The sequence below is a fragment of the Ixodes scapularis genome, unplaced genomic scaffold, assembly GCF_016920785.2.
Source record: "Ixodes scapularis isolate PalLabHiFi unplaced genomic scaffold, ASM1692078v2 PGA_scaffold3__209_contigs__length_174095766, whole genome shotgun sequence".
NCBI lineage: Eukaryota > Metazoa > Arthropoda > Arachnida > Ixodida > Ixodidae > Ixodes > Ixodes scapularis.
Window position 1 is genome coordinate 40,032,484 of NW_024609868.1, and position 14,229 is coordinate 40,046,712.

At 46.3% G+C, this 14,229-nt stretch overlaps 1 protein-coding gene across 5 annotated transcripts in view; it reads right to left on the bottom strand.

Moving 5' to 3' along the window:
- Nucleotides 1-1,556: 1,556 nt before the first annotated feature.
- Nucleotides 1,557-14,229, bottom strand: part of LOC8038800 (CCR4-NOT transcription complex subunit 6-like) — a 231,898-nt gene continuing 219,225 nt past the window's right edge. For all 5 annotated transcript variants that reach the window (XM_042292401.1, XM_042292400.1, XM_042292399.1 and 2 more), the window contains 4 exons: nucleotides 11,091-11,242; nucleotides 8,330-8,578; nucleotides 5,439-5,625; nucleotides 1,557-4,647 (listed from right to left, as the gene is read on the bottom strand). In XM_042292401.1, coding sequence (XP_042148335.1) covers nucleotides 4,437-4,647; nucleotides 5,439-5,625; nucleotides 8,330-8,578; nucleotides 11,091-11,242 — 799 coding nt within the window. In that variant the 3' untranslated portion in view covers nucleotides 1,557-4,436. The remainder of the gene's footprint in view (nucleotides 4,648-5,438; nucleotides 5,626-8,329; nucleotides 8,579-11,090; nucleotides 11,243-14,229) is intronic.

Below are 14,229 nucleotides of genomic sequence, written 5' to 3' on the forward strand. Positions count from 1 at the left end.
GATGGGACGCTATTGGGTGCGGAGGTGGTGGAGGGATATATGAATCCCTTTGAGGGGCACCTGCCGCTGCCTTCTTGACCTGTAACTTACTATAGTACAAGAGTAAGTATTGACAGGAAATAATACGCCAAGAAAAAATTACGTTTTCTTAGTTCCTTTTGGTACACTGGGGTCTGCTGCAGTAGATTTTTATGTTTTTAACTTGAACACCTTTAATAAAATATTAACTATTACAATTGCCGCAACACAATTTCACAATTGTAGAATATGCTTTCAGCGAGCACAGGATTTCAGGGAGTGTGTGTGAATGAATTTTCTTTCTTACTTTCTTCTTCAGTTGTGAAAATAACGTCCTCCTCTTCTTGCCGCCGCCGCCCCCCCCCCCCCACCTTCGGTCGGGGTGTCCCGCATTTAGACAGCAGGAAGGTGGTCACTTTACCACAGCCCCACTTGCTCGGGGAGCGACGCCGCAACATGACAGGCCTAGCAACAGATCGCCGGCGACGTCCCCTTTAGTCAATTTCAGCGCTGCTCAGTGGGGGATAGCGGGTGTATCACTGAAACGCGTGTTAAGCCCCCCCCCCCCCCACCCTCCTCAACATGTACAAACTCCAGAGTGGCCCATTTGAATAAAACCTTAAAGTGACACTGACAGGGCATTTATGCTCGCTAAGGTTTTTATTTGTACATGACATACGAGAGCTCGACTATCCAGAACCCAATTGGCAGCTTGAAATTCTTCTTTCCGCCCGAAAACCGCTGATCGAGTATTGGCCAGTTTGAGTAGCACTCTTTTCTCCATGGTCACGTGCCGTTTCCTATGGTTTAGACAAAACCACCAAATATAATCAAAGTCGTGGGTCATCGAGGGCACATATCAATATTAAAACTAAAAAATAAATACAATACCAATTTTTTGTGGCTTCTAAAAAGCCGTAAATATGTTGAAGAAAAAAGTTTTGCAGTCCTGTGACCTCTTCCAACTCTCCTCTACATTTATTCTTCCTCCCCAGTCCAGTTTCGGTTTCGAGCAGTTACTTTGTTTTATTATTTTCTCAAAATTATATGCGATGCTGTAGAAAAATATAGATTGGGTAGTTCCCCGACACCTAACAAAAACTTTCAGCCTTTCCACTCTGGTGAAGAAGGAAGACCAGCGAAGCTGTACAATGGTGGGAATGAACTAATGGCCGGCCGCAAGTCGGCAACCCAGAGTGGACAGGCCTCGACAGGTTGCCGCCACTGTCGCTCATAGATGGCGGTAGCTGTCCAGGGTTCTGTGTCATTTCTTTGCTGATGGACACAATCCTGGGGAAACTAACCCTTAACCACTCCACTGTAATAAAAAAAAAAAAAAAGGAATTGGAAAGGGGAGAGGGGGGGGGGGGGGGGTGTTAGTGTTTCTTTCAACCCATCGACAGCCATTCATCCAACCATCAAACAGTGACCCTCCACATTCCAAGGTATGCCTGCACCACATCCCTCTTACCCGACACCCAGGAAACTCCTGTTGCTGTTTTCCATGAAGTTTCAAATCAATGACACGCACACTGTACGACGCCAGCACTTTGACCATGTTTTATTTCAATTTGAAGAATCATCTACAACACCCACAATGAACAACTTTGAAATTTGACACACTTACAAGGCAAGAGCTAGGCTGCTTTTAGTTAAAAACAATTCTGCAAGAGATTTAAAAACAACCTTTTGCCAATGCAGCCATTGGGTTGCCAGGGCAAATACTTCACACAAACTTTTTTCCTCGCGTGCACATATGCAGCCTACAATACTGAATGCAAGTGACGACAGACGGAAGATACAAATGACTGTGCAGACTAAAAATAAACTACAAAGAAAAGGGCATACCATGACGATGAAGTTTATTTTTTTACAAAGAGACGGTCTCCCATTTCTTATTTGTTTTCTGAAGTTTCTATGTACATTAATACATTGTACAGAACATGCTTCATCTACAATACTCGCAAGCAAAAAAAAAAACAACATATCTACAGCACTGCATGGAGTGTGAGAGCAGCAAGGAAAAGAAACCATCCACATGTTTGTTGACCTCGTATTCTTCAAAGAGAGAAGCTGAACACCAGATGATGTGGTGCCCGATTGAATCGCACAAAAAGGCAACCCAAAAAGAAGCACGGCAGCAAAGCAAAGAACGATGAAAAAAAAATATTTTCAGATTCAGATAGATCTCTACCTCCATTTGTGTGCCGGTCTTCAATAGCTCTGGACTCTACACGCAACATAATGAACAAGCGGAGAAAGTGAAAAAATTGCCTCCCTAATCCGGAGAAACAAAGAAAAAAGTTCTGGTACATCCACGTACAAAAAGACAACTGTGTTTTGCAATGCGTGTTTGTTATGGGCCCCCCTTCTCCACAAGGCTGTGAAAAAAAACCGGGCTGCGACTTTGATAGCGCAGTGAACGTGGAGAGCAAAGCCAACACAGGCATCGCTTTCAGCGTTCCCAGGTTAGTGTTCCAAGAAGCTTCGATGATTTACTAGTATGAGTGGAATGCATTCTTTCGACATGACAAAGCGTACCATAAACATGGACATTTGTACATTCTCTTTCTCGTGTAGCTCCACACATGTAACCAAAGTTTCCCCAGGTGTCTCAGTTCTAGACTACAGGACTAAACCTTGGCAGGGTCCCATTTCTGACCCCGTGCTTTCGTGTGCCCTCACAAAAGGAGCAACCAGCTGCCAATTTCCTCCATCACCCGAAAACCATAAAACACTGCACCCAGCCTAAAGACGTAAGCAATGCGCCGCTTATCAAAGAATAACGAGACCGTGTCGACCAAAGTTTTCATCTTTGCTTTTTCTCGCAAGCTCGCACGAAGCCCGTTGATCAGCAGCAGAGTGATTTGATGCGCCAGCCCCAACGCTCATTACATGGTCCAGGCATCAATGCTTGGAAAGTAGTTTGGCATTCCATGCAATTTCAGCAAAAACCAATCCAAAATGCGGAAGAAAAAAAACAAAAACAAAAAAAAGATAGAGCACTGTAGTTTGAGATTGTAGCATAAAGTTGCAAACCAAGAGATGGCAGTTCTAGTGTAAGAGCAGACGGCATTCACACGCAGGTGCATTTCTGCCAACAAGGCTTAGCAGACGCCATCGACAAGACCTGCAAGAGCCAGCTTTTGAGACCGATGAAAGCCTTGGGCCATCCAGTCATTCAACAACCCTGTGACAAGCAAGGATTGACTTTGCTTATTGTTTTACTCTGGGCTTCTCGAAACAAGAAGAAAAGGGCTGGACGGTTGGGGGGAGCGAGTGTCCGCTCCTTTAGGAGAAAGGAACGCCACTAGACAGAGGCAGCCGGGAGAAGGTTGTGACACAAAACCGAGTGGCACCTCTCTCCGTTCCCTTAGGCTTAGGCAGTCCAAGTGCTTTCACACACGACATAGGGGTCTGCGGACATTGCAACCAATATCTTGTTGCCCAGTATTCACCCGCCACTGTGGAAAAAAACTCGAAGAGTGCTGGCGACAAAAATCGGAATGCACCAAGAAAGAAATTCACCCACCAAATGACTGTCTCGGAGGTTTTAAAACAGCTCTCCTATTTCCTTGTTTCACACCAGCTGCCGGCGATTCAACAAACCGCACGATTCAACAAACCGCATAGTAAAGTGCGAGCAGAAAAATTTGTATGGCAATTGCCTTGCACGATTGCAACCGTAGGGAGATATAAAAGACCCCAATATGGGCGAAAGCACAATCTTTATTTCACAATGTCGGTTTTTCAATAATTTATTCATTGTGGGTGATTCGGTTAGAAAACCGCCAAAGCCGCGGCCTCCTTAAAAAAGAGAAAAAAAAAGGAAAGCAAAAAAAAGAGAAAAGCTGTTGCAGGTTTCGGCACTGCCTGCCTGCTCAACAGTCCCGCCATCATGCCTGGCCTCTTGGTGTTTCATGCGTACGTACACCACACCGTACCTGGGCAGCCCTAAGACGGCAAACAACGAACACTCTCTCGGATAAAAGCTGCCGTCCTTCTGTCATTTGCCCCAATCTCCGCACAGACCCCGAAACCCTGTCCGAAGAGGCGTTGACTCCTTGCACCGAGCGCGACGACGGTGGTGGTGCACTTGCCAACCGCAAATCCATGCCTCGGTTTGAACGCTCGATCGAGCCGAGACCGCTTCGAACCCACTTGCCTCGTGTATGTGCATGTGGGAAGAAAGAAAGAAGGGAAAAACAAAAACTAAAAGGGGTCCTAAAAATTTACAGAAACACAACTTTTTGGAAAGGCCTCCGGCGTTCCGGCCGCTCTTTTTCCGGCTACGTCGCCGCAGTCTTCGCCGGGTAGGTTGTCCCTTAAAGACGGAGTGCTGGCCGCGTCGCAAGACACGAGACGACGAATGAGGATGAGGGGGCCGTGTAGGTGGGCGAGGGGGCCTCCTCCGGCTGCTACCTGCGCTGCTGCACAAAGCCGTTGCTCGGCAGGGCTAGCTCGAGCTGCGCGAGCAGGGGCAGGTGGTCGGAGGGCACGTGGGGGTGCGGGCAGCCCACCACTTTGTTCTCCTCCAGCCACTGCTGGTCCAGGGGTCCCAGCACCCCCAGCACCGAAAGGTGTTGCCGCGAGAAGAAGATGTAGTCGATGACGCCCTTGAAGTCGAACCTGGGCGGGGGGGAGAGGAGTCAATACAAGAGGTCGGAAAAATTGGCTACAAAGTTGGAGACTGTTACTGCACTCCGGCACGTTGAACCTCTACATGCTGTTATGGTGATTCAATCAGTGGCATAGAGGACAGGATGTGATGAACGAAACAGATAGGTGAATAAAGGACACGCCAACGTACAAAACCTGGCCACTGCACTTTCACCTTCCTCAATACAATCGTTTCTAACACGTTTACAGTTTGTGTCAGATTGTGCATGCAAAATAAGAGAGGAAAATGAGTGTACACGTGAAAAATTGTGTTACGCTTAATTTAAAATTTTAAAACCCCACCGAAAAAAGTGAAAATTGATGTTGGTTCAAGGAACCGATACCCTTTTTGAGACCTGCTAGATACGTAACAAGATCTTAGTGCTAGGTTTTTTTTACGTGACCTGCCAAGGGAGGCCAGGGGCACAAATTAGGAACGAGTGCTACGTCAGCACTCGTGTTCGATCGGCGAGGGCACCAAGTCCCAGCAGTGACGTAGTACTCGTGTCCAATCTGCTCCTCATGCCGACTTCCCGACGCAGCAAATATACAACTATGGCCTCGTTATCGAGGAGGTGTCACAGCCAATCTCCCCAGTTCTATTACCTCTCTCTCGCTCTCTCTCTAAGAGATGTCCACAGATAAGTAAGGAACCTTTCTTTCTCCTTCCTCAGACTTCCCTTTCTTCTTTCTGCTCTGTTGTGGGCACACAGCCGGTGTTTGAATTCTTTCTACACTCGCCAAAACTTGAGGGTCCTCACGTATAGTTGGTGTAGGGCATGACTCCGTCGGCGTACGCCTCTTTGATCTTGAACGGGTGGGTGTAGGTGCTTCCGACAAAGGAGTCCGACTCAATGCACATCTTGCGCAGGCAGTCCTTGTAGCCCAGCTCCTTGAAGTCCGGGTGGTCTGCCGACACGTGGCCCGTCTTGAGAAACTCGATCACGCCTGCACGCACCAAGGGACGGCGGAACAGTGTCAGAAAAGGTGCCACCCGCTTGGGCCATTCCCAGAGGGCCACGTGTCTATGAGACACCCACCCAGCTAGTAGACAAGGTCAAGAGAGACACAGCAGAGATACGAACTTGCGCCGCCATAAAATTCCAGGTAGGCATTCTTGTTGGTGTGAGTGTGCGCCCTTTGTTCCTCATGAACTTCAGAAATGGCTAAGGCATGCATAAATTAAATCCAAACAAGTATCCAGCCCAAGTGCTCTCACAACTCCCTCAAGAGTGATGTCTTGACAACCTGCACTCATAATTTGTGCTTGTTTTATTGTTTTTTTTTGTCAAATTTTTAATTTAAGAAAGAACATTTTTACATAGCAAGCAGATTCATTATGCCCCACGATTAGGATAGCTGCCACAGTTTTGTTGTTTACATGTCAAAGTTTATAAGAATAGCTATACTAAAATTAGCTTAGCTTAGAAGGGTACAAGTGGAAGGTTGAGAACAACCCTCAAGAGTTTGGCAGAATTTTTGTTTAAAAGAGTCATGAAACGATTTTTCTACTTTTGCTAAACACTACTTAGAGTCACTCCCTAATGTTAATAACTGAAGAAACTTGTCTTAGTTTTCTTTCCAGGCAATGGCAGTCGCCAAAAGAAATTAGAGAAATGTGAGCATCGTTCATACCCTCAACTCGAAGCAAGAACAAGCGGCCACGTGGCCTGGTGCCTACCCTATGCCACCAACGTTAATCATAGCCACGCGCTGGGGTCGGCAAAGTAGAAAACGCGTGATGAGCTCCAGGCATTGTTAGAGTTCGGCTATTCTCGTCACCGCAGTGGTTGGACACGCATTATTTATGTGCTGCACAAAGTCATTCTTACAAGGTTTGGCTTTTGAAGAAAGAAACAATGCTTTTGGCATTTTAGACATGTATGTCTTGACAAAATAACATAAATCTAACCTATCATGCACTTACATATATCTTAACACATAAAGGGCAACATTGGTAACATTTTGGTAGGATCCCGACTTTTTTAACTACGGTTCTTGGGGTGAATACAAGTAGAAAAAAAGCTGCTTTTAGACGTTTTCACGTTGACCGGTTTTGAGAAGTGCAATCAGCATTAAGGCCTCGCTTGAATTGCAACACCCTCTATAAAGACTACCTGAGTGTCTGACGAGGCATTGATTGTTACGAGCCGAAGTCGAGTGCTCACGCAGTTCTTGTGTCCAATCCATGAGCCGTGCTCGACTGTCGACAGGCGGGTGGTTTCAACCCCACAATTACGTCATCAAGCTTTGCGAAGGCAAGACTGAAAGAAATAATCCCTTTTTATCATTGCAATTTCACCGCGACAAAGAAGCTTCTGAATCAGTGGCGGTCTGAGCAGGTATACTTGGGCCAGACCAGCATCAGTACGTCTCTGCAAAGTCAAATCAGGAACTTTCTAACCTGATATAGTTTCATTACCCCTTTAAGCACGGTGCATGGTAGTGAGGCTTGGAAAAACTATTCGATTAGGAAATATTTGGGAAAACCACTATTCGCTTCGAACTCAAAATTCACTGTTTGCACACGACCATAACAAAAAGATAGAGGTACACCTAAGCACTTCTTATGAGTTGTGAATGCGAAAGCGTATACATCAATCTGGCTCTACGCGTGTTGGCGCGCTGACTGGCGCTGACTAGAGTTCCTGTATAGGCTCCCTATGGAAGCCAAAGTTGTGTGTTTGTTTTCCACGTGCCACCGTGACGCTATTCGCCGAGATCCGATTAACTGAGGAGACGGATCAAATGCCGTGCAGAAAAGTAGACGTTGCGCGCTCCGGCGTACGTTCCCCTGCTTTTGAGTGCGCTGTGCGCCTCGATTGAGCGGCGCCGCTATTCGCCGAATTGAGTCTCGTGAGGAGCAGACTTGACATGCCGTGCAGCAAAGACAGCACTACAGGGATGAACGCAGAACTAACTCTAGCATTGACAGACACGCAGCGCCACGAGGTGGCCGGTCGTTGAAACTGACGCCCAGCGTCGGTTTCAACGACCGGCCGCCTCATGCCCCTGCGTGTCCAACGAATGGAAACCTGGTCGACACGCAATAGCCAATGGGATCGCAGCGGTGTAAAAGGTGCCGTTAGCTGTGGACGCGCACTAGTCAATGGGATCGAAGTGGTGTAAAAAAGCCGTTTGGCGTGGTTTCAAAGCTGATAACATCGGCTCGCTCCTTGAGACAGCTAATGCTTTTGCATTAACATATTGTAGTCAAACAGTGCTGAGTGAAAGGGCCTTAGCAAAGCCCAAAGTGGCAACAAACGACGTCACAAAATTCGGAGTGTTGTGCTGTCGAATGTTGCAATCCTGGCAACTGGGCGTACAAGTTCAGGAGAAAAAATAGTTGCCAGAGAATGCGAGTGTTGCTGTAGTTGCAACGTTTCGACCCCTGGCCGCCGAAACTTCCGCGGACTGTCTAGTCGGAGAACGAACTGCAGCAGCATAGGCGCCTGCCAGATTTACCCCCGCCGCCACGACACCACCACCAGGATCGCAGCCAGCAATGACATGACGGTTTTAGGATGTCGTTCGACGGAAATCGAGGGTAAACATTTTAGGGCTCAGCAAACGAACCAGTGGGAGATGCATTCTAGGCAGAGTAATAAAACCGAGCCTCCAGGAGCGCTCTGGGAAAGGGAAGGCCACTGACCGGAGTCCGGAAGGGAGTTCATGTCTCCGCAGAGCAGCAGGGGCACGCTGCCCGTGTCGGGGTTGCCCCTGCGGTGGGGTGCCGAGCGGAGCACCTGCACGGCCTCCTCGACGATGGAGCGCAGCTCCCGCATCAGCATCATGGTCTGGATGAGCTTCACGTCGCAGTACTCCGGGTCCCAGTGGATGTGGGCCGTGCACACCAGCAAAGGAGCCTGCTGCTGCAGCAGGCCTTTGCCCTCCAGGTTCGCTGTGACCGCGGGAAAAAGACGACACTGATCTTATGGCCGCGAGTTTCGACGGTGGTACTGTTAAAATCACATACAGCAGTGAGGCTTGTTTTTCTTTGTGAATGTGTTCCGACCCTGTGTGCGGCAACCCAGACCACTCCCAGGGAGGGACGGCATGCCCAAACCACTCCAACGGGGGCCAGCCAGGGTGTTTATAGCCAAACCGCACGAACTGGCAAGGAGGGGTGCTCAGACAGAAGAGGACGATGATCGGTTGCTGAGCGCCTGCTGCCGCAGGGCCTCGACCTCCCCCGCGCCCTGGGTGTCACCCGGGACAGTGAAAAAGTACACTCAGCTTCCAGGCACTGATAGAAGACTTTCATGTCTGAAACCTTTCAATGTACTCTTTGTCATTGTTTTAACCTTATCTAACCATAATAAAGCCTTTATTTTATTCGTTACTTTAAAACGGTGACTTCTTGGACTATCCAGTTAACAGTACGTCATTGGTCCCGGCGCGGAAGATGTAAATTTCCCCCATTCAATTTTGATCTAGCCCTTTATGTTCTAGCCTTAGACTGGTAGGTAAAAGTGCCACTAACCCCACATCCTCGACTGTGTCAAATTTGGAACCTCACATTAACATACCGTATTGGCACAAATATAACGAGTTTTTTTTTCGAAATTCACACCCCGTGTTAAGCAGGGAACACATGAGCGATGAAAACAGGCACCACGCGGCGCTATCATAGCAATTGGTGCTGGCGTCCCTACGTCACTTCAGCGCATTGCGGCATTGCTCGGATCTGGCCGATACAGATAAAGCTGCACGGTGCAACTGTGGCGCACCTAGCGGACTACATTGAAAGCCCTACAATACGCGTCGATTCCAAATTATATGGTTATAACTTGTTTCAAAGCGTGCCCGATATGTACACATTCGGATAAGACTCCTCTTTTTCTCCGCAAGCAAAGCCATCGCTTGCAAATCGCCGACAAGCACCCTTCGTCGACCCCTTCACTCGAAAGTCCCAAAAAGGGCGTGCCGCAAACTTTGAACATGCTTTTAACGAAGAAATAAGCTACGCACGGTCGTGATTTCAGGTTTGTTGGGAAGCTTAGAGTGTCTAGATTGAGTTGTCACCACAAAAGGACAATCCCAAAATCGACTTCAGTGGCCCCTGAAAAGGGAAACACAATAGCGTCATCGGACCCCGTTCGCATGGCCTTCTCACTCTCTTCTCATGCTCTACCTTCTAGTGAGCAGGAAGTGCGAAGGACATGGCCTAATCAAAAGCTTGTCTGGCTAGCAGCCGAAGGGTCACGAGTTTGAATCCTGCCTAAAATTCTTAAAATGTTTCTTCTCCGAGCAAGTGTAACGGGTGACATCAGCAACGTTTCCTCTCGGTGCTCAGCGGAGTCCACGTGACTGGCGCAACGCACCTGCGCTGTGCGCTTCTTGAAAACTGTCCGGTTGCCCCGCCGTACCGCTGTTTCCCGCGTCACAACTGCAGTCGTCGCCTCACCATTTGTGATTATTGTTTCTCGGAGTCTCGTCCACACTACAGACACTGCATGCACAGGCTTATGCCGTAGTTGTGCAGACGTCATTGAATGTCGTAGACATCAAAACATGGTGAAGAGTGCAGTGCAGACGACACTTGCGCCTGCCCCAATCCCACCCGTCATTGCGAAGAAGATCACGTGACATCTCATACCATGTGATGGCTTGAGGCCAATGTTGCCGGTCAGAGCTGAAGTTTGTGGGGGCGAGGGTCTGCAAACACTCCTAGGGGCCGCTACCGACCGCCCAAAAAGGACACAGTCCGAAGCGCACAACAGTGCATCAAGAATAGGCGCGAGAGCCTATAAAAGGAGGACACGCCCACAGAATGGGGGGAAATGAACTGAGGTCACGGAGGCGTGTAGGTCGAACGCTACGGAATTGTTATACTTTAAATACTAACAAACCTTTCCCGTTGCTCTAATAAATGTAGTTTCTTGTTATGAAAACCCCGGCTTCGTGTTGTTCCTCCCGGATGGGCATGCAACAAGGCAACCCTACCACAAGTTTCGGTTTCGATTTCACGACGTAGTGTCTTTTACTTCGGCTTTTTAGTGTGAAATCACTCATTATCCTGTCTTTTACTATGGCTTTTTAGTGCGAAATCCCTCATTATCCCACAATCTCTGGAATCGAGCAAGTTGCTTTTTAACCAAAAAGCCGCTTCTCCAAGCACCCCTGTGAGATGCTTTTTAGTCTTACGGCGATTGTGCAAGAAGGCACGAGGTGTCACTGAGTGGCTTTAGTGAGAACAAGTTCACACTTTCCGTGCTTCTTATTCCATACTTCTTTTTGGGATGTCTTTCTCAACATTTTAGCTAAGTAAGAATTGTTCCTGTTCAAAAGCCAGAAAAAATGCCCGTCACAAAAGCATTATGATACTAAATTGCAGAATTGTTCTGGAAACCAGCAAAGCTGATCTTGAGAGGCGATTTGTGCACGCGAGACAATGGTACAGGTGCTGGTACCGTTGTCGAGTGCCCCGTCCTTGATCTGCAATAGGGCAGCCAAGCCGATGTTGTCCTTGGTCATGACCCTGTTGAGCATGTCGTCCGAGCCTTCGGCATTGGCCATGGCCAGTTGGTTGAACTCCACCAGATGCTCCTTTAGCAGGATGAACCTGAGCAAATTGTGCAAAACAGTCAAGTGGTAGCGGCGTGCAAGCGTACAAATGGCCAAATATCACCATTACAAGTTGACCTCTGCATTTTCCTCTTTCCTGACTGTGCCCACAGAGCGTCACTCACCCGCGATAGATCGGAACGGGGCCCACTTTAAAAGCTTAGCAGAGCTTCCCAGAGATTCTTGTATCACTCAGACCCCCCCCCCCCCCCCTCTGAGCGAGTCGACAGAAATTTAAGGTTACAAGTAGCGTTATGAAAACATTTGTCAATTATTGGTATTCTGCTAGCCTGTAATTGAGCACTGCATTCAAAGACTGCTCACTTTTCATCGATCTCCACTAAAAAAACTTACAAGTAAGCTTTTTTCTGTTTGTTTCCAAACAAGAACATGCTTTCTTAAGCAAAAAAAAAGTCGGGCAATTTAGAGCTTAGATTTCAGTTCCAGCATAGCAAGCACTTTCCGCGGTGTTGAATGGTGGTGGCAGTGGGATTTTCTAGACAAGAAAAGAAAATTAAAGATGGTAATATTTTTAGTGAGCATTGCAGATAAGGAAGTGTGAGCAATTGATTGTGCAGAAAAGCCAAAGGCGCTTACGTTAATGAGAGACCCTTTCAGTGCGATGACGTGTTACCGCAGACATGGCGCGGCTAATCCAGAGTGGATCATGATTTAGCAGTGTTGTAAGCATTACCAAAAAGAAGCAACAAAATACGTTACTCGTTACTTGCAAAAAATAAAAAAGGAACACACTACCGTCTCACATTACCTCAAAATAAATGGAACAAGTTACCATTACCGTTATGAATGAAAAATAATGCACATCACTTTTGCATTATTTTCTCAATTATAAACACATTTTACTGTTTTGACGTTACAGGTATGCATAAGCGCCATACTTGTAAAAATTTAATATTCATGCAGAAACTGAACATAATTACTTTATCTTTTTTACAGTTTCACCTATATACTCACCAAAAAAAAAACAAAAAAAACCCGAAAAACTTGGTGCCTAAAACGTGGAAAAAGTTGAAGTGTAATCTTTTTAAGTTTTGAGAAGAAAAAAAAAAGTAACGTAAGTCGGTTACTTATTACTCGAAGTAAGTAACATGAGCATGTTACCCGTTACTGTTTGTAAAAGACAACGAGTATGTTACACTTTACCCAAAAAAAAAAAGTAACGCATTACCGGTAACGCCGTTACCTGCAACGCGTTACCACCAACACTAAATTACTACCACAATATGGCGACGGAAACATTAGGTTGAAAAGTCTCTAATCGTGGTTGCTAGACTATCGGTATGTTCAAAAGAACGCCAAGCTCTCCCAGTATACACGACTCTGGAACTTTCGGGCTCACTGCACTATCTTGTAGGTAGTTTGAAAAAAAAAAACGTATTTGATTTCTGTGGTTCTCTTTCCACGTGGCCAAAAATTTTTAAGCCAAGCGTCGCTGCTGACAGCCCTGGCCGCTTGCACAGGTCTGGCATGTGCTCGCAAGCGTAGCAATTCTTGTGAATCCTCCGTCGATTTTTTCGACTTGGATTGCAATGGTGGGTCTGATGATAAAGCCAGATTGCTACATTTTAGCTCTGATGACAAGTGCTTCACCACAGTGAGAGACCATCTTTGCCTACTAACATGTCAGCTATGATGGTCTAGTTGAGCTTTGGTAACTCAACTTTTCTGAGCTATAACTGGTTTTTGCAGAGCTTTTAATTATCAAAGTGAAGAACATTTGATTTATTTCAGATTTTGTTTGAAATTTCTTTTTAGATATAGACATGTTTTCACCAGGTTTGGTCAAAATTCCGGGGAAAAAAATGTTTGACAAATTAAATTTTGTCTTAGAAATAAAGTCTCTGTTATGATGTTAGCATCGTTCAGAAACACATTTATTTTAGCTTTATTTCTATGTAGGAATTTTATTGTGAACCTAATAGTTTCTCCTGGAAAAAAAAAAGAAGTAACAAAATGCCACACAAAATAGCTATTTTTGTCATGGCCAAAAATAATTAAAATGGTAAGATGGCATTTGGAGGCCCAGACGCAACGTGCCAATTTGTACCGACCCCTTCTTGCCAGATTGCTGTGAACAAGATGAGTTTGTTCGTCAACATTGATTCTGATGTCAATTCGTCAACTGATGGATCGACTGCAGAGACCATCAAAACTGAAACGACTGAGGGCCCAAGAAACAAAATGGGTGAGGCAGGGCTCATCTGTCGCCCTAAGCTTCCGTGACTATGGGAGATAAACAGCTTGTGGATGAATTTCTCTTCATTCCTGCTATCACATGTGATGTCACCGGTACAAGTGGCTTATGTATGAGTCATTTAATGATCAACTTGAAGAGCAAGGAATCGCCTGTTTGAATTGGAAACTAGTCTGCACCATCTGAAAAACCTCTGTTATGCATCTGAAATAGTGTCATGGAAATATTTAAATTTACGAATAGTACTTTCAATTAGTATGCTCTTCGATATTCATTTCAAGGTGAACTGCGATATTCATATTATTTTAAGTGTTGATCGCGGCAGGTTAGCCCTGCTGAGCGCACTTCTTGCCGAGCACAGGTGCACTGCAGAGAAGCATAAACCATAGAGCCTGCTTCCGCAGGTGTTGTTTCTCCACAGTGTACCAGAGCTCGGTAAGAAGCGCACTCAAAGGGGCTAAAACGCCGCGATCGACCCTTCAAATAATACAAATATTGTTGCCGCGCACTAAGGAGGAAAGCACACTTTCAAAGCGGGATGGTGCTTGCACACACCTGGTATATTTAGAAAGAAACAGATACTATCTAAATGTTGATACCTACATTGCAGTAAAATTTTCATAATTAAACTGGCCATTATGCGTGAATATGTGTTAGGCAGAGATGCCGAGAAATCCACATTAATCATTCATGACTAAAGAAAAGATTTGTGTATAGCATGGGCATCTCTATAAGGTTAATTTTATGTCAAATGCGTTCACTCGCCATCG